Raw genomic sequence first — 27,211 nt, 5'->3', positions numbered from 1 at the left:
ATGAGGCAAAAAAAAAAATCAAATCCGCAGAGGTTAACGCCTAATACCCAGCAAATTCCTGATTGCAACTGACTCCGAAGAACGCCATTCTCTTCTCCCCATTATTCATTGTTGCAGTGTACTTCTTCCCCCCCCCCCCCTTTTATTTCTTTTTTCGCCTCACTATGTTCACCCCCATCTGAAGTAGCAAGCCCCGCCGTTTGTGGGGCTAACCTCTTCAGTGTCCAATAAAGATTTCTCTATCTCTCTCTCTCTGGTACAAGGTCCAGAATAGATTCAGCATGTACCGCTTCTCTGGTTGGCATGATTATTGTAACTACAACATAAATGTAAACTAAACACTGCTTGCGAATAAAGCACACTAAATATTGAATTGAAGCATTTTATTTACAATCGCTAATAAAATAGCTTTGCAATTTGCGCAACACGCTTCTTTCAAGCGTCGTTTATATTGAAAAGAGAAAAATTATCAATAGGCACAGCAGTATGGCGGTAAATAACTGTAAACATGATTGCACATTGGAGGGAAAGGCACTAATAACTATGGTAAATAATTTTAATCTAAGAATGCACGGCATAATTCAGTTAAGAACAACTACTTATCGTTACGCATCCACCATTCCTTTTGTGCAAGACCTAACGACCGACACCCTTGACCAGCAATTGCTTCGTAATACTAAAATTCGGCTTGGGTAAAGCAGAGAAGGTCAAAGCTATACTAGCCGGACAAAAATTTTACGTCAGCCTTGTTCTGCCAGCAGGGAGCGTGTAATTGCAAGCTGAAATATTGCACTTATCTTTCGTCCCGATAGTATTCGTTACATGAACATTTCGCTGAAAATTCATGCAAAAAGAACCGAGAACTTAGTAAGACAGCCGGAAAGAGACAGCTATCAGAGCAAGCCATCAAGGTCAGGTTTACGACATATCGCCCCGCCCAATCACCGCTCTTCTATCTGGCAGCCCTTTCCCATTTTAACGCACGAGCAGGCGAGTCTGGCATTTTGTCCTTTTTTTCCATTATTGGCAACAAGTTATAGGAGACCACATCAGATTTTTATGGACGCAAACATGGCTTTTTTATATTCTTCTTAAGCTGCCAACCACGAGTCACGGAGCTGCTCTTAAATAAAGCGAAACTATGCCATCGGCTACCTATCCCGGCTTTGCAGGAGCCCGTGTTTTGCTGGTTGTTCCTTTGTGTTCTGGCCGCTACGTGCTGGTGTAGCCCCTTTATTTTTTGCAATTAAATAATCTTTCTCGATTTCTATACACCGCTACACTCCCAGCCTAAATGTGGGACTATGCCTAGGAAGTTCCTATGCATCCAGTTTTAGTTAAGCAGATGGCAGCTGAGCCAGCTGCTAATGCTCGTCAAGCCAATTAGATAGGCTTGAGCCACCCCGCCGCGGTGGCTGAGTGGCTAAGGCGTTGCGCTGCTGAGAACAAGGTCGCGCGTGCGATTCCTGGCCCCGGCGGCCGCTATTCTGATGTATTCGAAAAGCAAAAACGCCGTGTGTACGAGATTTCGGCGCACGTTAAAGATCCCATGCAGGTGGTCAAAATTAATCCAGAGTCCTCCGACAGCGCGCCTCATCGCCTGCGTTGCGTCGGCGCGTTAAAGGGACACTGAAGTGACCAATTGGATAGGTTTTATTTGCTTTCACTGCAGCTAGATGCATTTGAATCCCGTAATATCTGACAAACAGTGCATAAATGTGTCGAGCCGGTCACCTTTGCAGGTGAAACAAGAAGGGAGTCAAGCTTGTTTCCAAATACGAGCAGTAAAACTAGCAGCTCTCTCTTACTTTTCAGTTTAGCAGTGCCACCTTGTCCGCATCGCATGCTCATGCCTTCTAAAGTGTTTCGCGTTAAATGTTTAAAGGCGACACCAGAACCTGATCCAAATTAAAATCCAAACCTAGTTCCGTTCAAGTTAGCAATGGTCCCCTATTAACTAAGAGCAGCCGGCATACACGGCAGGCACTCGAATACACAGCAGGACAAAATTCCGGCAGATCTGTGTTTGGAACCACCACCAAGAATATAGAATTGAAAATGAGGAACATGACAGCAGAAAAAACTACATCAACGTTAAAATTGCAAAAACTATGGCTTAGGTTTTTGCTCATTCGTTCCGTCGCAGCCAAATGCCAAATGGCGCACTGGCTGGTCAACAGGTGCCTAAAGAGTTCTTCAATACATACCATATGCGAAACTCCATTTCAAAAACGGGCCACCCGAGCGTCCCTGTTTCTTAGCAAAATAAGTGCAAGCGCGTGACCACGCTGGTCGCAAAGAATTCTGCGTATTAACAGACGGCTCCTGCCTTTTCAAGGTATGGGCTATAGCACTAGTCATGGGGATGTGTGGACTTCATAAATGATTATACTTTATCGCAATCAGGGTGGTATTGTCGCTTCAAAAATAATTTATAAATGATGGCCTCCCAAGGGCTTAAAATGTGATGTCCATGAAACAAAAACTGAACTTTGCTGAACGTTTGCATAATAACACCACTTAAAAAACATGATTTTCAAGTAGCAAAATAATAAACTGGGTAATTTTTATTAATTATTCCATGGTTTTCTACTACTTACAGCTGCAGCCACAAGCATGTAACTACTGCTTCAACTTTTCGACAGCACATTACCAAATTGACCCTGTTTGCCCCCAAACCGGTGGGCTCTTCCACGGTCCGCTCTTTTGTACATAGGACCTATGTGGAGTTTCGCTAGTGGTATGTAACTGTGAGTTTCCTATTGTATCACTGTTGTTGGTGCAGAGGCGACACCGCTTTACCGCTACGTATTCCACGATGAAATGCGGCGCGAATAGTCTCGCAAAAAAACACGAGGCTATTGGTCTCACAGTGCAACAAACATCAGGAATTAACGCATCTCGACCGGCCAGGGTCCTGTTCTGATGAAAAAATTATAACAGAATATTGGGGTGTTTTTTTAACTGGATCGTGTTACTGTGACATTAGCCATAGCGGCACGTGCTTGACTGAGCGCTCTAAGTGGGGAATCTAAACAAGCGGACATCTGCAGCCGCGACGGAGCAGCTACAGATATCGTACCGCTAATACAGCCCCGTATAGCAACATCCTACACTAGCTGCGACCACAAGGCCTCAACTGCCTAATTGATTGTAAACGTGCGCTCCAGAACAGTACCGGATTCGCTTCATTTTCTTTGTCATTTCAAAGCCTATATTCAAGTTCACAGACACACTGAGTGAATGGAACTACGTACATAGCGTCGTGCCTCCGCGTGTCCTTTGCTCTTTTCGCAATACCTGTCAGACGCCGCAATACTGCTACATGATGTGATGAGCGGGGAATGCGAATTCATTGCTGAGTTTTCCAGCTGCCCTTGTGGCGCCCCCGCTATCACACAAGGCCGCTGTGCTGTCACAGGCATTGGCACGGAATGTGAATTCTCGGGAGGGAAGGCCGAAAAAATATCTTGCAAAGATAGGTGCTCGCCGAACCCACCGCCTGCTTTTGACACTGTGCTCCTTCAAAGCGGACAGGTTGGACTTTGATCCAGGACAGAAGAACCAGGAACGTTTTTCTGTGAGAAGAACTGCAGAGTAAGTTGTCGGGACTTATTTCTCACAGACATTCTGATGCCATTTGGGGTATCCATACTACTGTGAAATGATGTTACTGAATATTTATGATTTAATCTATGATATTAGCTTGATATTCTCGTTTATGACTTTGGTGAATTGCATATTTAATAGAATTCGCAATAAGAAAAACGGCAGAAAGTAAGAAACAATAACAAATTATATGCGTCTCAATTTACTTTCTTGCGTAATTTTTGCCTCTGCAGGCTATGGCCTTTCGAATTCTTTTGAAGAGCTTACGAATCCTTCTAGAGAGCGTAGGCTATATATACTTAGCAGGAGCCGGCCCATATGGTTATCTACTGAGCTGAAAAAAATCTGAAATTTTAATATTTTATGTTGAGATATGAGACATTTATCACGCAGGAAGACATGATATTATCTTGATCCAAAATTGCATTGCGAAACAAAATGTTATTTGATAAAGTTTTGAGGAGTGAACTGTCGAAGAAGTCAGCGTTTTTTATAATCATTCATGAGTAACGTTTAGCGCAAAACGGCAGATCCCTACTTTTGCTATGTTCACACGTGTGGACGGATTTTTCTACTCGAAATTCAAATTCAGAACTAGTGAACATTTCTTGATCCTAAACGTGTGCGGACTAAGTCTCAATTACATCAAAGAGCGCACTCGTTTATTATAAAACATGACGTGTCTTAGAGTGCCGAACGAAATGTTTGGTGCGTGCTGGGATGCACACATCGCAGATGACGGCCATAAAACGCATTGCCCAGTGTATCACTTTTACCCCCAAACATACGCCGGATTACTTAAGAAGTGGTAATTGGCCTTACAAAATCAGTGAAACCAATACCTTGCAGGATTTATTCCTGCGGTCATGTTTGAAGAAACTGCTTCTGTACCGCACACATGTCGAGAAGTTGTTTGAGAGGCTGTTTCTAATAGGAAGGCTGGTTTATGTGATATTTATAGAACGCAACAAAACTATTGTATTTAGAGCAATGAAAAAAATGTTTATTAAGCTTTACTGGTTTTGTAAACCAACATTTCTTTGCGTATAGACCGATCTTAAAAGGTGAACCAAATACTACTCTTTAGAGCTCAACCTCGGCTTTGAATGGCGCAGTCCACCTAATACGTGCCCGCGTGTTCTATATGACACGTCCATAGTTATTCTGCATACCTCCACAGCACAGTGACCGAGAATTCACCACTGTACCATGTGCAGTAGCACATTCTATGTCCATGCGGTACCATGTGCCCTGGTACAATGTGTCACTGCACCACGTGCTACAACCCCCCATTTACCTCCTAGCGGCTAGTCTTTTTTCATTGTGTTTTCACTATCTCGAGTGGGCGGTCACCAGATTTAATGCATTCCACCACTCTTTCTAGGATAAGTGCCCATCACTAGCCCATTCCTGCCTTAATCAAGGAGCCACATATGAAACTAGCTGCCCTCCTCCCGCCCCCTCTCCACCCAAATGAGAAACTTGGATGTGTGATCTCAGCCTTAATGCACAGAAACTAGGAAGACACAAGCCTCATAATAATCTCGTTCGTCTTGGTTACAGTAGTGCTTCGTACTGTTCCCCATTAACGTTAGAGGAGAGCTCACAAGTAGGACAATTATCCCCTCTTCATTCAGCAAAGTGATCGGAAGCGAGACGCAGCTGTGATATTCCCGACAAATAGGGTAGTAATTCTAGCGTCATATAGTATTTACAAAGAGCATGTTGCGAAACTAAGGACGCAGCCCGCCAGATGATATCTCCCCAAAAAGAATAATTATATCTTGTGGTTTTATGAACCTTGTAACGCTATCGTATTACACAGGTACAGCACCCAGATAACAAAATGTCACATCACAAAAGAATATGACAAGCCAGCTCAAACATTGTGACAAGGTCAAAACGTATTAACTCAAGCAAAAGTGTGGGATTGACTGACAGTATAGATCAAGGTCATCAAACCACACCTGACGGAAGGGCGTTCCGTTCGTTTGGCATCCGTGGAATGGAGAAAATTTTAAAGCCTAGTTCCTTTCCCAGGTGGTGGTATTTGCTTTTTAGAGATGATCTATGTGGGATGCAAAACAATGCAACCTGCGAATGAACTCATGCATTATATGTAGTTTTTTTCCGACATGAGCGAAGTATGTTTCAGGGCGGCAGCCTTTAAACTCCCGATCTGCGAAAAAACGGCGACAGCATTGTCGACAGCGTCGTTTGCATACCTGCGTTTGACGGAAAAATCCCATTAGAATATATTTTATGGTGTAATTTTCTATAACCTTCAAACACAAATGCCCTCGACAGATGAAGTAGAGGAAAACAAGCCGCAACATCAAGACCATGACAAGGGAACGCAAGCAGCATAGCGAGGCCAAAACATGAGATCTCGCACACGTTTGACAGTGATTGACAGTATAGATCAAGGTCATGATACAAGATCTGACAAAAAGGACTTTCACTATTTCAACCTCAACGGGATATAAAAAACGAGGAAGGTAAATTCCTCTTTTGTCATTGCGCCATTTCGCACAGGCATCAAAAGAGAGCGAAATGTATAGACGGAGTGGTTGATTCAGATGTACAAGGAAACAAAAGACGGGGTAGTATCATGACTGTTATATAGGGATGGCGGAATGCGATAAAAATAAAGCGCGCTGTTAATGAACTCATCGGGGTCGATTATATTAGGCATGGAGCAAAATACGTTTTAGGGGAAGTAATGGTGGCATAACAAGATATGGTTTTCTGGTCTATTTTTTTTTAAATCACCGGTTGTAAATGTTTGCCTCCGGAGCATAATTGAGCTATTGAAATTCTTATTGAACGATTGCGTTATAATATCTCAGTTAGGCAGCGACGGGTGGTTTAAAATCATTCCAATGCCAATGCGGTTTGTAAGAAAGGTCATATACAAGAACACTTAAAATCGTAGAAACTACAAGTGCCGACTCTCACGCGGGCGATTATAAATCTTCACTGCAACGGCCATAAAAGGGGTTGAACATCAAACAAACCCGTTCCTTTGAAATATTTCGCTACGCAACTTTGAGTATTCAAAATGTTCAGACTCAAAATAATGTGTAACAGTTACTTCGAAGGGTGCTCATCAAATTTATCTGAAATTGTGTTCTGGCTTTGAAATACTGCGAAGAAAATTTTTGTTCGGATAAAGTTTGGGATAAATATTCGGATAGATATTTATCTAATTAAAATAGTCTTCATCCATGAAACAAGAACTAAGGTAGAGCTTGACACTTTTTTTTTTAAAAACTTCGCGGTGTGTCCTAATGAATCCTTACTAAAGAGGCAAGTAGGCCTGATTGAAAAATGGCGGGGCCTTTATTAAAGTCACTGCGCAGGTGGCTGCGGCAGTTGCACAAAAAAAAGATGTAAAGACAAAAGAGTAAAAAGGCGCGTCGCACGCATCCTAATAGAAAACATATTGCAGTAAAAGGTTGTTAATTCCAACTCGGTTAATTCGAACTTCCGGTTAATTCGAACTTACGCCCTGGTCCCTGCACAGCCCGGTATATTTCACTGGGGGAAAACTCCCGATAATTCGAACGCGTTGGAATCGAGAACGGTTAAATCGAACTATGATCCCCTGCTTTCCATCGCTCGTGGCAGAAAAAGTCGGTCCAGAGTGATTAGAATGTGTCGCAAATCCAAACCAAACCAAATTTGTTATAGATGAAAAACAACGAAGCAGATAAGCAACAGCGTCGCGTGTGCGCTAGGCTCCTGCAGCAGCTTTTTTGTTTCTGCAGAGGGCGCCGCGCCGCCATACACAGTGCTCCGGCGCATGCCATTATTATTTCCGGAACATTATTTACGAAATCAGCTTCCACAAACGTGTAGTAGCGCCTAATTCGCGATAACGAGTACACAGGTGGATTCTTTGTCTTCTGCCCGTGCAGTGTGGCGGGATTACCTTTCATTTTGGTGCCCGCCCGCTAATTCGAACTCCGCTTAATTCGAACAGTTGTATGGTCCCCTTCGAGTTCGAATTTACGAGCTTTTACTGTACTATAACATGTGCCGTCACAAGTCGTGAATGACGAAACTGGATTGATAGAGCTTCGTTAGGCCTTTCGTGTAAAGATGGTGTGGTATAATCATGTAAATATAAAAGGTGCATGTAGAATGTTTTTCAAATACTCGTTCATGAATAAACACAAAAACGCTTGCTGTGTAATATATTAAAACGGATTCCCTCACCGTCAACTACTCTAAGTAAGTATTCAGGTTCTTCTGAGGGGAAGTGTTATGTCTTGGATCTCAACTATTGTTCCGTGACTTACGTAGTCGAAACTCTTAGCCGTCATTTCTTCTCAGTGGCTCGTAATTATACGTAACAATGGCAGCAAAGTTCCGAGGTTCTAAGCGCTATTTCGCGATGTGCGAAGCTTGCTTTTATATCTTCCATGCACTGGTCGCGCTACTATAAACCATTTCCGCCTTCATAGGCAAACACTCATTCTCTCTCTCTGTCTGTGCGTCAGGCACAGCAAAAAAAGTTGACCAGCGAGAGAATATGTTTCAGCAGAGGCAGTCGTTGGCAGAAAACCGAATTACTATGCATAAAATCCAGAGCACTGCAACCTAAGCCATCTCATACAAATGACCACAAAACATTGATAGCAATAGCAGGTGGTGGCATTCCAAACCGGGCTAACAGACGCTAATGTCGCCTGTCATAGGGCTGGATCTAGTAGCGGATACAATTTAATCCGCATCGGCAGGGGTGACCTGGTCGCGTTATAGAAGTATGCTTCTATTTCATACAACTCTTAGTAGTTGAAAAATTGCTCATGCTGTTCGGGCAACCCAGTCAGCTGGTTTAAATTTAAACTCTTGACTATTCAGTACAAAGCCAAATCACCCAGAGAATTAAGTAGTAGGGGAATTACCTGCAGATGTAGAAAAGCAGACCGTCTTTCGAAGTCGTTCGCAGCGAATCAAGCAAAGATACCTCAACGTTCTTTAGTTTGAGTTGGCAATTTCCGTAAAATCCGCACACCCAAACTATTTTTGTTGTCTCCTCGGCGTTACACTTTAAAACCTACAAAAATTATCCAGCTCTTAATTCCCACTGTAAGATAATTATCGTGGTAATGTAGCCATGATTCCCGTTGATGAAGACGAGGGGGTGTTTTCTAACCCCTAAACTTACAAACTCGGTAATTCATCATATTTCTTGGGTCTCTTGCATAGAGTGTATCGGTCGCATGCACTCCACCGCTAAAAACGCTTGAATTAGAGGCTGGCTACCTTTAAGGAGATTACGTTCTCCTAAGAAAGCTACATGACGCACCGCATAAATGAGCCTTGACGATCAACGTATTGCTCTGTTTCTCCTACGTTTTATTATGGGACAACATAGGCTTACGAATTTAAGTGCCGTGCTTAAGATTTTGTACACTTTATTCCTGGCATTCCAGAAGCATTGATCATGCGGGTGTTTACAACTGCAGCAAGCTGCGCTGTCATTATCACTCTAATGGCATTACCGGTTCTAACAGGTAAGACTAAGCAATACATTTTCCATGAAAATTGTCACAATATTTCGGTAATAAATTTTGGTTTTAATGCGTAACATTGTTTGCTAAGTACAACTACGATTCAAGCCACCTAACACACTCATTTGCAAAAAAACCTCATGTTCGGCGGGCTTCAGGTAATTAATTACTATCGTAAATTGAGATGAATGATTCAGCAAAATTTAATAAAGCCATAAAGGTCAGAACATAAATACAAGACAAGAAAAAACAAGACTACACCAAATAAATAAAAATATGCACCATGCACATCTTCCACTTCCCCCCTTTACAACGAACGCGAATATGAAAGTCCAAAAAAGAGGGACGGAAAGAAAACTAAGAAATCGCGAAAACAGACCAGCAGTGAAACGCCCTGCCTTTGCATAAAAATGTATAATAGGCTGAGTTAACGCATTTATTTATTATGGTAGTGCATATGTACATCATTGGCGAAAAACAAAGGGAGATTATGAAACAATCAAATAACCCAACGTATTTCGCAAGTTCCCATTCACATTTTGCTGCGGGAAATCACAACTAAGACAAGTGGCATAGATTGTTTCGTATCAGTAGACAGCTTCCTGAATTTCTGCACATTTTTGTCGTAATAAGCCGGAGAAACCAAAGAAAACCCCGTACAGAAATAGTGCGCTCACTGTGATTTTTTTTTTTCAGATCCACCGAAAAAGTGCTCTATTGTTAAATTTCCGGACATTATGGATATAAACAAGGTAACGTAAACAGGCTATACCTGCTCTGGATAATAAATAACCGGTAAGAAGCACAAACGCTCATGGGTACATTGTCTGCTCCCGCGGAACCTGGCAACTTCCGGTTCGAGAGCTCTCTTGGCCTCTGGTATTCCGGCGGCTTTCAGGCGCTCGTGTGCTTGTTGTTTATCTATTTCCACCAAAAAAAACACTAAAGCATCGCACATTCAATGAATAACAAAGATGAATCCTACTAGGGGCTCCGTGTAAAGGTAAGCGCTCTGTGACAAATAAGAAACATGCACACGCGCGCGTGAAAGCCGCTGGCATACGAGAGGCAAGGCGAGCTCTTAAACCGGAAGTGGCGGGAGCAGATGACGTAACCATTAGCCTTTGCGCTTTTTACCGATCACCTATACTTACTAAAGCGCGCTTTGTGTTTGAACTTAAGCCTAAGCGGTCATATAACTTCCGGAGTAAACTCCATATCTCCAATTGGTATGATGTTTCTCTGGAAGACCAATTTTCGTTTGGATAAGTTGACGACTTTCAAGGGCAGCTTGATGCGTGACATGGAATAGTGCATTTGAGGGACGTTTTGTGAACAATAGGTTCCTCTAGTGACAATACGGATGGGTTGGGCACTGCATTTGAAACAACAATTTTTTTATCAAAAAGTTTCCGGTGTCCGCTCAATACAAAAGCAATACCTGCCGTATTTCTTCAGGGATTTCTGTTTTATAAGAAGCATTTATCCATAACCAGACCCATTTGAAAGAAATTACTTCTCAAGCATGTTGTGCCGCAAGCTATGCTACACCTGCATGCCGTAAAATTCCTGTTTTCGTAAAACATTACTAGCAAGATGCGCTATTTATCTCAACACTTGACTAAAGTTCCTGTGAGAAGACGAAAGCACTACCAAACGATCTTTACTTCTTCCGTCCATTCAGACAAAAGAAACAAGGTCTAGTGAACATGACCAAAACTCGGCCAATGGAATACATATTTGAGAAATACCCAGAGTAACATGTGCAATGACAACACTTCTGGTTCAAGCTATAGTGTTTGTTCCTCATTCATGTTACTTCGGTGAAATATTGCCAGCACCTTTTCATAAATATTTCTATTTGAACTTAACTATAGAAAGCTGCTAACTTCGTAAATGTGTTTAACCGTTACGCTTTAAATTTCCTAATTTCAATAGCACCAAAGGCATCCGCCACGTATTTAGAGCTTTAATAACGTCTCTTTTTTATTCTGCACGTAGTAGCTGGTTCAAAAAATGACAACATTACCTTGAAACATACTGCTTGTGTATTTATCGCTTGCTCTTTTCTGCCTATACTGCGCTACCTGCCTCCAGTGTGTGAACGGAACTATTGACATGTGCAAAGACCCAAAGGTACGTTTTCCCAGGCTCATTCTCCTTTTCACTTTGTTACTACAAGTGACAGGCTTCCCCAACCGTCCTAGTTATTCCTACATATGAGCTATTAGCGCAAATATGTTTTTCTAATTTTGTAATTACCACGATTAAATGACTCCTGTAGACCATCAGTGGTGCGATTCTGTTTTCACATTGCCAGTGTCATAATCGTTTTCTCTGTGCGTACCTTCTTTTTTCCTCTTGTTTACTTCTTCATCGTTTTCGCTCCGCCTGCACTATTACCGTAAATACACTTTGTTGCTTCTGCAATTACCATGCTCTTGTAACCTCTGTACACCCCAGTACATGCATAACAGACATTTCCAGACGAAGCCCACACCACATCCACCAGGTTCCCCTCTGGTTTACTACTGCCAAGAATTACTAAGTGCAGAGATTGCGTTTTAAATTCTCATTTCGGAAGCCTGCGTTCAACTCCCATGCCGAATTTTTCCAAGTATACTTTTTCCTTTTGTCTCTTTCCGCCTAGGCCATTTTTGGAAACCATATATTGTCACGTTAAAGCCATATTCTTATGCAATGGGGCATTTAAGGTTTTCGCATAAAAACGCTGTTGCATACCGATGCATCGCTTGAACAGACAGAATCATGGTTTTCATGCTCTATGCGTTAAAGTGGGAAGATTACAGAAGTCTGGACCCGCACTTTTCTTAATTCAGGTATGAAAAACACATAAAAAGGCATTGCAGTGTACTTTTTCCTAGACTCTCATTGGATAACGGCTCCAAACATTGTCCTACGTGCTTAAAGGTGTATGAACTCTAATTCCGTTGCTTAGGCGGGCAAACTCAGCTCAGCCATTCTTGGACAATAAACTTAACATCAAGATCACTAATTTCACAGTAGGTCATCTTGACATCAATTAAATGTGGTATTAAATGACGTCTGAGCAACATCCTGCATTGAATGACCATCGTGTAAGGACTATATGCCATAGGATCCACATACCATACCATAACAGAGACCTTTCCTTTTGTCACTCTAGAAAACGTAATCATTTTGCCTCAGTGCGCTTCCTTCAACCGTTCATTGCAATTGCTTTCTCTTTCAGGACGTAATGACACAAACAACTAAGACTCTAGCCACGGTAAGCTACGCGGGCTATGCATCTGCCAAAAGGCGGGAACTGATTAGAAAACATATTTACTGAAATGGGGAACGTTCCAAAGCATATATAAGAAATATTGGAATTAACTAGCCAACAATCTAAAAAAATGATTCAAGAACGTACTAATTAAAATAAAGTGCTCAAAATGATGAGCGACGACGTTGGGGGTGACCCACCATGGTGGCTCAACTGCTAAGGCATTGTTGCTTCGAGCCCAAGGAAGAGGGTTCGATCACGGCCGTGTGTTTCGTTCTTACATCGAGGCTGTTTCGGGCTAGGTTCTGAACAAAACTGCATGAGTGGACAGGCTGCTTAGAAAAAAGTATCTACGGCAAAATTATTCGTGCGACAAAGCTAACTTTCCGGTGAATTCTCGGGAGCTCTCAATCTGATGCAGGTATCTTGAAAAAAAATTGTACTCAAATTGGCCGGAAAGATGACTCTATTGGTCATATTTAGTTAGTTCAGAGTTAATTTTAAACGTTACAGAATTAGCGGATGCTATCACTACGTGGTAGTTTACGGAGTTTATATGGTAAGAGATAACGATTAGAACTCGTTGTACCAAACCCTCCCAAAAGAAATTGAATAACAATTAGCCGCTAAGAGGACTCATTGATTACGCCGAGTTTCATCAACTTTTTATTTTTAGGTAGTTCACAGTGCCCTCATAAATATTCTAGGTTTCCCGTGTGTTCAAATGGATGGGTTTCTACGGGAGTGGAATGGGCAGCCAGATGTTTTCCCACCAAAATAAAATTTTAGTCTGTCGAAGTTTAATTAAGCTAAAAAGCTAGGAGATAAATTCAACCGCAAATCACAGACTGGTTCTTTTGTTCGGGTATTGGACTGTTGTGGACTCCGCTGGTAATCCCTGTCCACTGATTGGAAAGGCCCTCAATTTTTCTGACAGAGGCGAACAACAGAAACACCCGTGCGTCGAGAATTCAGCACACTTTAAAGAAGGTCAAAATTAATCCACAGCATTTCACTAAATCCACTCAGCCAATTATTTGAGGCCTCATCTAACATTTTATTTCGTTGCAATAAAGGTTTCGTATTGTTTTTGATATCTTTTTGGAATCATGTTAAAACAAGAAGAGAACTTTTCGTATAGGAATAGTTACTTCGGCCTAATCATGTAACCTTTTTATTCCTCCTACAGTGCCTGGTGAAATCAATTTTTACATTGAATACTGGATTGATTTTCCTCAGAGGACTGGCTGAAGGCTTAAAACTCGCGCTTGAGGTATCAATTCCTGGCTGTAAGTTTCCCTTCTGCTCGTATTTTATCGTTTGTTTGTTTCTATCCTCTACCTATTTTGGCAGTAATCCGCGAAGTTTCTGCTTCTACGCCTTTCCCAGAAATGTAGGTGGCGTTGGTATTTTTCTAATTATCCATTATTTTACCTAATCTCAATACCTAAGGGCAATGGGGAGAAGGTAACATTTAGCGCAGAAATCTCCCCATTTACATTGTTTTCTGCAACGTACGAATTACGTAGTTCAATTGCTCTCGCTGGTGCGACCTTGAACATTTTTTTTTTCATTTTAAGGCGTGAGCAATGGCTGCTTCTGTTCTAGCCGAACCTTCGCTCGTGTCGATGCAATTTGAAAACTATACTCTTTGACACAACTGCACATAGACCAACGAAAAAAGGACTAATATCTTTGACAGACCTACATCAGCTGTTATAATTTTTTAAGCGTTTCCACTGTTTGATCAATGGGACAGTCCGGTTCTTTAAAGCATCACTAAAGCAAAATAAACAAAGTGTTATTCTTACAACCATTTTTCTCAATTATAGATTAAATACTCCATTATTCAAATACAATGATAAACAAAAAACGCTTCTGGTGTGCTATTATCTCCCCAAATTTATTCTACACTTCCGTAACAAAACGCAAATCCCACCTGTCGTCAGAACGGTTTGAAACATTTTACCATCACTTTTCCCCTTAAATACGGAAACAATCTAAAATAAAAGTAAACGCCAGTCATATCAAGTATATTCAAATAGTTACAGGAAATGGCACGGCTCCTCAGATCTACGGTTAAATTTTATGTCGCTGCCCTTGTCGGCGGCATTATCACAAACACCTTTAGGGTGCCGATAGTTACTTCATCTGCCATACCAAACAACAGTAATAAAAACGAACATTACGAACAAACGCTACACATGCTCGCATCATGACTGAACAAACATTTCAATCATCTACCGCGATCTCATTTACAAGTTGTTTTTTCACTTCTAGCGTCGGTTGTGATCGACCCCATCGTCAAACTGATCGAAAAGTTGCTCCTTGGTTCGTCCGGAGACAAGATTATTTGGACGATGCGGTCCTGTGACGAAACAGTTGGAGTCAACGTTGATGATTTTCTCCGTCTTAGCGATGTAAGAATTCGCGTTTTGTTTTCGTTTTAGTTTTGTTTTGCAATGACCAGCCAAAGATATCGACTAAGCTGAGGTCCGCAAAAAACCAAACTGTTAGCCGACTTAACATTTTTGTCTCGAATTCAGTTCGTTACCATTTTGCATACGCACACTCACGACGAACACGCACACTCACGACACACACCACGACGAAAGGCTTCTGCAGGCAAGCCATTGAAACCTTCCTTAACCCACTTTAAGTGGAAAAAAATAAAATTGGAATGGAGTGGTAAATAAAATATGTTCCCCCGAATGCTAACACGCCAAAAGGAAACCTGCTGCAATTGCGGATTTCAGAAATAGGCAACGAATGCGGCTACTTTAACTTCCTCGGCGTTATGCGAAACGTTCATTGCGCCTCAAGGAAATTATTTCAAACATGTGCAAAAATGAGAGGATGGTGTGAAACGTGAAACTTGTTTGAGTTATTTTATGTACATGTCAAGACACTTACTTTCATTGTGGCAAGCTTAGGAAGGTCAATCTCAAAATAACCGAAGGCTCTCTTCCTTTTTATAGTTTAGAGGTGTACTTGTAAAGCACTCCCTTTGCTTTAGAACAAGCCTTATTAAGGGAATACCGAAGACGTATACTGCAGGGGTCAGTGAAAAAATATTGCTCCCAATCATGATAAGCCCCATCCGCAGGATATAGTGAAGGATTACTGTTAACCTGGAATTCAAATAGAATTAAAGAGTGTTGTTGTGATTCCTGCGCGTGTAAACCTCTGGATGCCGTTGCGAATATAGTCCTTTTTATTCATTATTGCTCCCCCCGCCGCGGTGGCTCAGTGGTTAAGGCGTTACGCGGCTGAGCACAAGGTCGCAAGTTCGATTCCCGGCCGCGGCGGCCGCTTTTCTGATGGAGGCGAAAAGCAAAAACGCCCATGTGCACGAGATTACAGCGCACGTTAAAGATCCCCAGGTGGTCAAAATTAATGCGGCCCTCCAGTACGGCGCGCCTTATCGCGTGCGCAGCGTCGGCGCGTTAAACCGTACAATCAATCAATCAATCAATCAATCAATCAATCAATCATTATTTCTCTGTAAGATTGGACCTTATTTGCACAGTATTGCACATGAGCATTCGTGCTAGCCTAGCGAGTACAATTATTGGCGCTCCTATCAGTTCAATGGCAGAATGACTGCTTTCAAGACGGAAGAGTTGAAAAGTAATATATTAGTGGTGCCAAGATCACCCTTGCAAACACCAGTCCGAAATCTGCATGAGTGAATGCGTTGCAACGCAATCGACCTTCATGGGATGGGGAAGCGGTGACAGATTACGACCGTTGTTTGTTGGCTCCAGGAATGCAATATAATGCCAGGGCCCCTTTCTAACATTTCTTCCTGGCTTGCTAGTTCACTCAGCCACTTTATAATTCAAATGCAGAAATATTCTACTCTAATACGAGAGCATTTTTTAATGCGGGGGGACATCTTTCTTGCACAGCCCTTTGAAAATTTTTGGCGCCGCCGGTTACAAGTCAGAATCACTTTCTTTTTTCGACAGGTTCTTTTTTTAAGCACTTCTGCTAGCCCTCTCTAGTACCTACGGCTCGTGCTGAGTAGCGGTGATATTCTGATTCTACACGACCACCTTTTCTTGGTTCCGCCTTTCTTCGGGAGGGTTGGAGGACGTGTATTCTGAGGAATGATACCGGGCTTACAAATTTTATTTTATGAGGGCCGAGCAGACATCGATGTAGTGAGCGAATCTGACGACACCACTCACCCTTTCCGAACGCGTCCATGGCGGCGTATGTCGCAAAATAAGTGAGGGTGCGTAATTTCGTGGCTCAGTTATTAGACAATATCTTCCTGTAATTGCCTTCCACACATTCAGCAGCTTGATTCGGACGTAAATGACCATGCTTGCTTGCTCTGCATATTTCCTTTACCCGTTTTACAACCAAGCGAGTGTTTCGAGGCAAGAAATGCATGGCGAAAATGGCACGAACTTTAAAGAACGTTCCTGTTTGAGCATGCTTCACCACGGAAAGCGCTTTTCTTGAGAGATGAATACTTAAAGGGACACTGAATTGATTTGTACATATTGTGGGATTGCTATCGCAAATTGCAGTCTGAATTCTCTAGGCCATGTTTCGACCACTCTCGCTGCGTTCACGCGAATTTATTCAGTAAAAAAATCAATTAGAAAATCCTCCTGTCTGCATCCTTCTTGCCGTTTCCTATGAGGTTTCGTATGACGTCAAAACTAGATGGCTTGGCTTGACAGCGCTACTGCATGGCTCGGCGACCCTCGGACAGAATCACTCGGCCCAGCGTTTAGTCGGCCGGCCACCGGCGACTCGCCGCAATTCTTTCGCTCAGTCGAAACTAAGCCATGATACGTTTGTGCCTGGAAGAATGTGCCTTTAGTTTGTTAGTTTGTAGACTGTATCATGCTAGAAGTCCAAATTGATCCACAGGAGCGCACATGCAACGCTTCTCTGGCTGGTACGATAGTAGAAAAATCTAAGGCAAATTGAAGGCGGGCGAAGAGTCAGAGAAGTTATTTTAGATGCTAAGGAAATAAAATCAACCGAAACTTTTATCGTACAGCCTAAAACCAAGGTACGGGAAACACTTTTTACGATGAGTGAACTAGCACAGCGGTCACCGGAACGACCACACTTCTGCGAACGCTCTTCCGCCAAATGAATGCAGTCGCTAGACGTGATATATTTGTGAGAACTTGAAGGACGCTTACTGCACGGGCGCTATTCAAGAAATCGTCAACTAAACTTCTTGGAATACTAAAACTAAATAAAAATGTAAACTGGGTACACATTATATACATTGGGATTGCGCCCTTGACAGCGCTGGCTCTACCCCGAGTGGTCCGGAACACTAGCCACATTTTTTTTTTTTTTTTTGCAGTTCGCAGGTTCGAATCCCCGATGGCTCGGGTTTTTAAGTTGATTTATTTGTTTTGGGGCAATGTTTTCTGTACTGAATTCACCATTTTTGCGGCGCATCGCTAATTTGTCCGCGAGCGAGCTTGCAGAACACGAGCAGACGGCATTGACACGCTTGCGAGTTATCGTTGGCGCGGTGTTGAAGCACCGAATGCTTGCGGTCACAGTCCCGAATCAGCCGACCCCTGACCTTGTGCGAACACTCCTCATGCGATACCGGTGCGAGCCAGGAAATCTTCAAAGGGTGCGGTAAAGCGCATCGCATTTGAGTGTCTCAGGTGACGCGGAGGGCATTCAACCACTGCGTCCGCCTCAGATAGTGATTGTTATGAATTCAAGCCGGGCTCGTAGGCTTATCTGACGCATATTACCGCCGACAACATGGCAGACGCGTCTTATCCCGATTACTGAGATATCCAGAGTGCCCAGCGAGCGATAATGTCGGATGCCAAGCATGTTGTTTCACGGAACCGAAGACAAAACAGGTTTAAAATATAATGTCGGGCATCCTGCAATCACGGTACACCTTGTATTGGCGTCACTGCCTTTAGTTTGTGCGGCCACTGAGGACAGCGCATGGGGTTTTTCGTTTTTGAGGCTCTAAGAAATAAATATCGCCTTGTCGATCCGGTAACTGATGAAATCGTGCTTATTTGATCAAGTCTACGCAATGCAAGCAAAAACAGAAGCTTGACAAACTCACTTCAGTGAGTTTGTCAAGGGTTAGCTGAGAGGGCTAGTTAAGAGGCTAGTTATGGGTTAGTTAAAAAGCTAGCTTTGCGGTCGGTTGGAGGTTGGCCTTCTGAAAACTGAACCAAAACTCGCGGGCTCATCTTGAGAATTGGGTCACCTCATACCACCAATGATTTTTTTAATTTCCAATAAAGCTTTGTTACGTCCACAAGACGGCCGCGAAATATTGGGAATGATCCCATGATGTTGCCTCCTCCGAAAGATCTCTTGTTCTAGAGCGGCAGGATATTTAGTACAGACGGGGGGGGTACGGGGCGGTGGGAGAATTGTTAATAAAAATCGTGAATTTGACTAATTTTTTCATTCTCGAAGTGGTTACTGAAATAAGTATTCTTAAAATTTGTATTGTTTGTTTTTCTGGAACATTGTGTTGTTATAGCTAAACCAGTGCGTTCCAACGGCTCAGTCGCGTATAGGATGGCTATTTCTTGCTAATAAATTATTTATTGGCGTTGCAGTGCATTCGACCTGAGCACTTCATGTGTACGAAGACGGGGAGCATTGATGTGAGTACTCAACGGGCTACCAAAGTATCGCTGTATTGTACATCATGTGGTAAAAGAGCTTATGTTACATTCAGTCGCGATATAATATAATGGGCACGGTAAACAACACATTATTTTTTCTTGTAGCTGGCCTCCCAGGCGACGAAGACGCTCACCTCATTGGTCACGGTAAGTTTCCGGAGGAAGCGTTTCGAAGCATTGTTGCCCAGCAGAATACTCAGCAAATAGAGTCGTTTGCCTAGCTTGGAAGCTTGAATACCGACGCGTTTAAGTGTAAAAACAGACATTCAAAAATCAGAGACTACGCCACAATCGTACTTGCAGGCGCAATGTACCTAGCCTATCTTAACAGCCTGTTGTTACTTCCTGTTCTTCGGGTTTTGGTCTTTGTAAAAAATAAATGACAACCTTTACAATAATATCGTCACAATGAGTTATGGAAACGTAACCCACCTTAATATTTTCAAGCTTTTTTTTTTAATTTTCGGCAAACGTTTTTCTTTCACTAATCAAATATGTATTTTGTTGTACCTAACGGCTGCTGCAAAAAGCGCGAGTTAGCAACAACCCACCTTTACACTCTTTACAAAACACTTCCCATTTTTTTTATTCCATGACAATCAACAACCTCATGGGCAGTTTGTGATCCGGAAAAACGTCCCCTACAAAAACACGAAATAAGTTTCAGGAGAAGCTGCATTGAAGAAAACAGGCTTTAATATGTGACGTGATGAGCCCGCCTTTGTATATATGAAAGGACCTAAAAACATTTACAAGTAGTTTTGAACATGGTCTGAATGGATCATGCATCAACTATCTTCTCCCGTTTTACTGCAAACGTTTAGCTAGCTAGGTTGCCGAAAGCTCGCAGCCCTCGGGTTTCACTAAATCTGTTCCCAGAAAGCACCTAACCTCTTTCACCATAACTGAGGCTTGCACCAACACCTGACCCGAACTAATAACGTTATATAACTGAACAACCGTAGCAGACACGAGAATTGAACACAGGGATGCGCACGGACAGGAACGTGAATAAACCTGCACTCTATGTCAATTCCACGTGGAGCCCAGACTTCCAGGTAATTTAAACGTCAGCGAAAGGAAGCCAAAAAAGAAACGAATACACAGAGAGCACGCATTCTCCGTGGCTCCAAGCATCTGCTCCAGGACGTGATGTATAGAAGCATGGCGCTGTGCTTCTGGTTTGGGCATGGCCTCGAGTGTGATTCACGAGATGGCGCAAGCTGATCTAAGGCGCGCAGTTCTCAACTGAAGTGCATAGGACGAGAGAGTGAAGGAACTATATTAGGTTCAAACTGGTAAAAGGAAGGGGATGAGAAAGAAGAAGTCACCTGGTCTCCCGCCCTTGGGCCTTGCGGCATCTTCAGCCTATTGGACGAGTAGTTGTTGTGAGTCGGGGCGAGAGCTGAGCAAGGCTGCCTCCAACGGCTCTTGAGAAGTGATGTTTAATGATTCATTACGTGGGCGGGGTTTCTGTGGGCGGGCCCATATTATGTGCTGTAGGGTAGATTTATCTGCCCACCACTGGCATTTTTCTTGATATGAGTCTGGGAAATATCGGTTGTAGAGGAGGGTGTTGTCGAAGGTGTTTCACCTCCACGCACCCGACTGCCTTCAGTCGAGAGAAGAGTGTTTTAGTGCAGGGTACTCAAGGCGGCTTCGCCGGTAGTGGCGCGTTATCTCCTTGTACGTGACCAGCCTGTCTGTGCTCCCCGTGCCTTAGATGTGTTCCATGTCTTCGAGGCACGATGTCTTCGTCGAGGCCAACCTGGTTGCAGAAATATGGGGTTGCCTTGTGAGCCAGTTCATTCCCCGCCAGGGGCCGGTGTGCTGGTGTCCATACACGGCGAACAGACCTGCATCGGTCGCCACAGAACATCGAAAGGGGTTTGCCGCTAAACGCGTCGAATGATGGGAGTAACGACACCGCTGGGCCAAGGAGTCTTCGCTCTGTTGGAAACGACAAGCTGGCCAACAACTATTGGCCGCTCCCCTTATAACAACAATCAAACTAAAAAATGCCATATTATTCTTTTCAATTTTTAATTTAATCTTCTGCCACTACTTTGTGTATTTGACCTGCATAGCAGACACCGCAAATATTTGAATGAGGCAGAACACATATTATGTGCTACAATTCTTCTTCTCGCATTCACGATATGCAGTGCGCAGCGGTAAAGATTCCACAGAACCTCATGGATTTGGTGAGAGAAATGGTCTGCTCTGCATCAGACATGGTAACTTCAAAGGTCGATATTTTGAAGCCCGTCGCCGACTTACTCAAGAACTTAATAAAATGTAAGTGTCTCACCAGTTTCTTCAGTTTTTTTTTCTGTCTAGTGACATTCCTAAATTATTTCCAGTGAGTGTTTTTTTTAAAACGTCATGACCCCATTTTACAGAGAAGCTGTTAGCCTCTAGTTGGTCGCAAAATTTTGCGTCGCCAACCAAAAACGCAGGCAGGACCCATCTGTTCTCGCCTAAGACGCAGAGTGCATGCGTTAGACTAATCCGGCATACTGCTCAGTATTCGTTAAAAAAAGCACAAAAATTCATCGAAACCATATGACGGATGATAAGATTGTTTGGAGTTTATGTTTGAACGCTAGGAAGGACTAGTGTCACTAAATAGAGGCAGTTCTTGCCCAAGACGCATAGTGCATTGGTCTGACTAGGCAGGACCCCGCATTTGCCGCCACAGAGAAGTCGAGCGCACGCGACAAGCCCGCGGAGATGACGAGGAACATTTCATACACTCCGCCCTTCGAATTTGTATTGGTTTAAAACAGCTTCGACTGACATCCATTTTCACAGGGCGGGACGGCGACCATTTTTTTATGACTATTAGAAAAAGTTGAATATTATCCCTTGTTGCCCTGCACATTTACAGGGGCCACGCAGACGAAACACAAGTTTGGTTTATTCGAAAGATTACCTCGTTTGAATTGTAGTGACAACCCTTGGGACAAAATCTCCGCTCAAATAAGATATATATAAAAAAAGGGAGTCGCCATGCGACTTACTAGTTCATTTCCCGCACTAGAACCTATGACGTAATATACACAATAGTGCGATTGGCTATGGGCGGCCAAAGCAAACGCAAGTTAGGCAGGGCTTATTGCTTAAATGTAATGAATATTCATTTTATAGCAGTAAGAATAGTGGAGTAAACGATAGAAGTCACGAAAGCACAACTAATAGAAGTACCAGTGCGTACTGTTGTTTGACACAGGCCGACTGGCGTATGCGACATTGTCTTGCATGCCCCTATTTGTCGAACATACGGAATCGAAAAAATTACTACCTACCATCACAAACACAAAGCAGGTGCAAATACGGTCAAAAACAAAGGAAAGGGAGGTAGCAGCCGTGCACATTATGGTGGCGCCATCTAGGAGGACTGACGGTAAAAAAGGCGTTCCGCAGTACGCTGCTCAGTATACAGCGCAGTAATTAACGTCCTCTTCAAGACCTGTCCTTGCTACATGATCGCAGGTATAACGTAACACACGATTTGGTGGGAGGACCAAAATTTTAAATGAAATTTATTAAATTCTTAGTGAATAAAGCATCGTTTGCTGCCAGACAAGCGTGGGTAAAAAAGTGGCTTTCGAAAAAATAAACAAAGTTTTTTTTGTCGGCATGGCCCCTTTAAATATTAAACATGGACTTTATAGTTACTTATGTTGCTTATCGTGCCGACAAAACAGTGGTATGCATCTGGAAGAAGTCTGGCGCTGACTTGGCGGTGTGTTATAAGAGGCACTGAATAAGAATTATTGAACCAGTTTTGATTGCTTAGTGCCGCTGAACCGTCAGTATTTTATTTGATCATTTAGTGGAAGTTTAAAGCCTTGGCTGAATCGTTCAGTTGAAAAAAAACTAAATATACAAGGGTCTCTTCTGGGCTGTTTCATGAAATATCTCAATGATGTCACGCTGGCGTCACTCCAGGCTACCTCTCTGGTCACGTTCTGAGCGCTAGCACGTGGGTGGACAAACTAGTTAAACCGAGTCTTTCGAGTGTGTAGCCTAGCAATCAAAAGAGAGACAGAGAGGTATAGAGGGAGGGAGGGAGGGAGCGAGGGAGGGAGGGAAACATTAATTAGAGAAAACAAAGAGGTGTCGTGAAGTCCTGGGGGTGGTGCCCTCTTTCCAGGGCTCCAGACTCTTTTGCACCTCTCCGTTTTTGAAGAACCAATTCCTTCCGAATCCCCAAGTCGCAGCTGGCCAGAGCTACCTGCCACACCGCAACCGTATTTGTGGTGGTTTTTACTAAAGGCCAGATGATAGGGCAGGCCCATGTTGTATGAAATTGGTTGGAAGGGTTTCCGCATTTATTGCATGCGTTTGTGTGTATTTGCGGGAACATTTTCGATAGTCGGGATTTATTTGGGTAAGCGTCTGGCTGGATTTGCTTCAGTGTTTGAGCTCACGCGCCAGAGAAGTTCGTGCACAGGTTGGGGAAAGGGTTCGTGCACCTTTTTGGACCGTGAGTCATTCTTTAGAGCCCTTTGGGAAGGGTTGCACAAGGCTAGGACTGTTAGCTGCACGGTTTGTAAAATCTCGCGCAGCCTGGTAGGCCCTCTCGTTTCCCTCCAGCTCATCGTGTCATCAAGGTCACATAGCGAAAGTGCGCAGCTTGACCAATAGGAGCATTACTAAGAAACGTCGTTCTATCAGACCATGAAGCGTGAAATCGCTGTCGTATACAGAAAGAATGCCGTGCGTCCCAGAAAAGCCGTTTGTACCCAACACACAGATGCGTCGGGATGTGCTAATGGTGAAATCGCTCCAAACGCGTCGTTTGCTACTCCGCATTACCAAGCCCTGCCACCCACCAACGAAGCCCACCCGCTCGAAGGGTACCACTCGGTTTAAACTCCGTAAAACACATGAATGGTTCTGTCTTCCCCAACTTTGTTGTTGAGATCAAATTTTTAAGGCCAAATTTTGAAGTGCCTGATTGCGGGAAAAACTGGCGTTGATTTTGACGGGTACAGAAAATAGTTGGCGTTGTAACGTATAAAAGACACACGTAACTTCGTACGGCAATTAAACCTTGGTCTTCAGAGTAGAGGCCAAGAGACCACTGCCCTTTATGAGCACCTTAATTGCGAGAAGCGGAACAAGAATTAGCGTACTGCGTGCAGCGCTGACGTCATATGTCGTGACAGGAGATCGTGAAGGCGCCTGAGTAGAACCAATAAGTTAAAATTGCCGTCTTCACGTGAGTAGAATGACTTACAGCACCACGGAGAACTCTCTCTCTCTCTCTGGGGAAACTGCCTGTTAAAGTAATCTGCGCCAAAAAACAGGGACCTGTGGTGCCTACCCTTAGAAGAGACAAGCTACGCCTGCTGGTGGTCTTTCCATGTTAACAATAAATTCATTCATTCATTCATTCATTCATTCATTCATTCATTCATTCATTCATTCATTCATTCATTCATTCATTCAAAGAGACGAAATAAGTACAAACACGGAGAACCAGACACGAAGTTTGCGATGTGCATTTACAGGAGAAGCAATAACGTTTCACCTTCAAGCACGTAAGAACACTTAAGTGCTCCGGGAAGTATTCTCCCCTCCAAGTCTAGATAGGTGCATTGAGACAATTTCATCTTTCCCTACAGTAAAGTGTTGGCTACAAGCGCCGTCTGTTTCTTGAAATAAGTGAACAGGTACCTAAAGGCTGAGTGCAACAATAATTTAACACTCACATCTTGCCTTCTACCATTGCAGGTGATGCCTAATAGAGCTCTTCAAGAGGCGAAGATGCCGTTCGCCAAAAACGCGATAAAAACGAAGCCTTCCAGCTGATGGGGAAAAGCGGACTGAGTGAAAAAACTCTTTGCTGATCTTTCTTTAGGAATTCGACAAGTGCATGAAATTGAAAACGAATATTTTGGGCCAAGGGACGAGAAAGCAACGAGTCAGCATTAATATAACCAGTGCACTCTTGTGTCTCGCAGACTGCAGCTGCTACCTATTATCTTTATTGCCATCGTGGGCGTACACCACGTGTTCATAATATGCTACAACAACACAGCGAGCAACACCTGTCTACCATTGCATATTTTTCAATGTAGATCCCTGTACCTGTACGTGTTTAGCCAAACTCCTTTATGGGTATTTGATAGCAGAAATATTTGAGCATGTGCTTTCTCTGTACTAGTTTTTTTATGGCTACTGTTTTCAATCACAACTCGCAACAAAATACGCAAGGCGTTACGCCTATTTTGTCGCACTGTTGAATTATATTCCAGACCGTGAGACATATGTGAATAAAGTTCCGCTGTTAAACTGTCGCTTCAACAAAGAATTCTTGCCGACGTTACAATTTCGGCTTCCAAAGCCGTAATCTGAAGAACCTACGAACTGTCAAAATCAATTAATAATGGAGATACGGCGAACCCGCCTGTGCAACATTGCCAGTCGCGTCAGCCATTCTCAAATGTAGGAATAATAGGGATGCCTGAGGCATGGTCGCCAGTGCGTTCCACACCGCGGATCAGAGGAGAACCTGAGCGTCTTAGGGACTGTAAGCATAGATACGTAGTCCTGCAACTTTGCGTAGGTAGTAGGAATTCTGTAAACCGATTCGTATAGTTTCCACGAAGCGATGCTGTCAAACGGACCGCACTCCGCCTGGCAGCACGCGGAAGGGCTAGGGAGCGGGGAAGGCGAGGATAGAGCAACAGTAAAGTGGCTGTTCTGCCAGTATTGGCTGACGCGATATGCAATGTTCTACAGGCGGCATTGGATATGGATATTCCCAGGCACACGCAAACGTGGCCCAATAGGTTACAAAATTTTGAAACAGGGAGGGGGTACTAACAACTCTTTTCATGCTACTCGAAATATACGATAAATATTTGTCTTTGGTTGGAGTGTTTGAGAATGCAAAAGTACAGCCGAGCCAGGCACAGAGAAGTGCAACATCATACCTTGGATAATAAATACATCCAGTGACAACAAGGCCCATTTACAGCTGAAAGTAAGCAAACGAATTATTATCAGCAACTTGTTTACGTTCATGGTTCGAATCCGAAATCCCCCCTAATCAAAACGAATCAGCCAGGTGATCAAAACTGGAATAAAATTTGAACATTCCAGAGCTTAAAACAAGTGATTAGAGTCAGTAAAGTTTAAAGAGAGCCAACAAAAGCTAAGTAGGCTTTTAAGAAAAAGTTTGAACTTGACTTATTCTACAAGCCCGCCCAAACTAACACCTAAACAGTGCTGCTCCCGATGCCAATATTTTCTAACAGGAAAGTTGGAGCAAACGCTATAAAAATCTATTTTTATTTCCATGACTACGTTTTGATAGGTCATTATATCTGTAATCCCCAACTGTGTTTCCGTAATTAAGCATCATACAAGTAAGTAAATAGGCCCACAGATGCTATGAGTGAGTACCAAGCACTGGACGTTGCGGTTCTTGTCTAGCATCTCGTCCAAGTTTCTCACACACGATTCCCTAACCTCAGCGACATTTATTGCTGGAGCTTCACACTATCAAGAAGAGTTTAGCTGGTAAAAAAGTTCCAGATGCCCCAACTCAATTGTACAGTTAAAAAAACTCACAGTACATGGTTGCTTGCACGGCAACCTCCTTCAGCATAATTTTCCGACAATATACTTCTTGGAAACAAACGGGTCTTCATCACGAAAATACTTCCTCAAATACGATCTTACTCTAATGGCCATGTCTGGCTGTTTTCTCACCTTACTTATTTTCAGTAGCCAATTTAAAATCGTCTTCTCAAATGTTATTGCTACGCATGGTCTAGTTTTTTCAACAAATAAATCTTTCTCAATTCAATACCCAGTTAACTCTGGGCTGTGTCGGCAAGCGCACGTTGTTATAGTGAGTCCGGAAAGTGATGCAGATTCCTTCAACGTGTGTGCTTAGGAACTAAGGAAACTAAACCAGCGCAGAGATGAAAATCAATTATCGATGGTTCGCTAATGGAGCCAGCTATGGAGTTACTATGGAATGACTGTGTTTCACCGGTTCTTGTGAACAGCAGCTATTATTAGTTCGTAATGCCTGCAGGTGCTATCGCATGTATAGCTCCCGAGATTACGAAAGACTTCCCCCTGCATTGTTTATTTTGTAATCGAGACGAATCGTACAGGCAGTAGACACA

The 27,211-nt window shown here is 43.1% G+C and overlaps 1 protein-coding gene across 1 annotated transcript; it reads left to right on the top strand.

Moving 5' to 3' along the window:
* Window positions 1–3,422: 3,422 nt before the first annotated feature.
* LOC144139215 (uncharacterized) lies at window positions 3,423–25,322 on the top strand. The gene is made up of 11 exons (XM_077671635.1): window positions 3,423–3,597; window positions 9,054–9,134; window positions 9,828–9,883; window positions 11,229–11,267; window positions 12,364–12,399; window positions 13,586–13,685; window positions 14,677–14,816; window positions 18,987–19,034; window positions 19,161–19,202; window positions 21,221–21,353; window positions 24,801–25,322. Exons 2-11 carry the CDS (start codon window positions 9,065–9,067, stop codon window positions 24,809–24,811), a joined length of 675 nt encoding a protein of 224 aa, XP_077527761.1. The 5' UTR covers window positions 3,423–3,597; window positions 9,054–9,064; the 3' UTR covers window positions 24,812–25,322.
* The last annotated feature ends 1,889 nt before the right edge of the window (window positions 25,323–27,211 follow it).

This window comes from Haemaphysalis longicornis, unplaced genomic scaffold, assembly GCF_048455015.1.
Source record: "Haemaphysalis longicornis isolate Haplotype H1 unplaced genomic scaffold, Haemaphysalis longicornis Haplotype H1 scaffold_5, whole genome shotgun sequence".
In the NCBI taxonomy this organism is placed as follows: domain Eukaryota; kingdom Metazoa; phylum Arthropoda; class Arachnida; order Ixodida; family Ixodidae; genus Haemaphysalis; species Haemaphysalis longicornis.
This window is presented reverse-complemented; position numbering and strand designations above follow the sequence as displayed.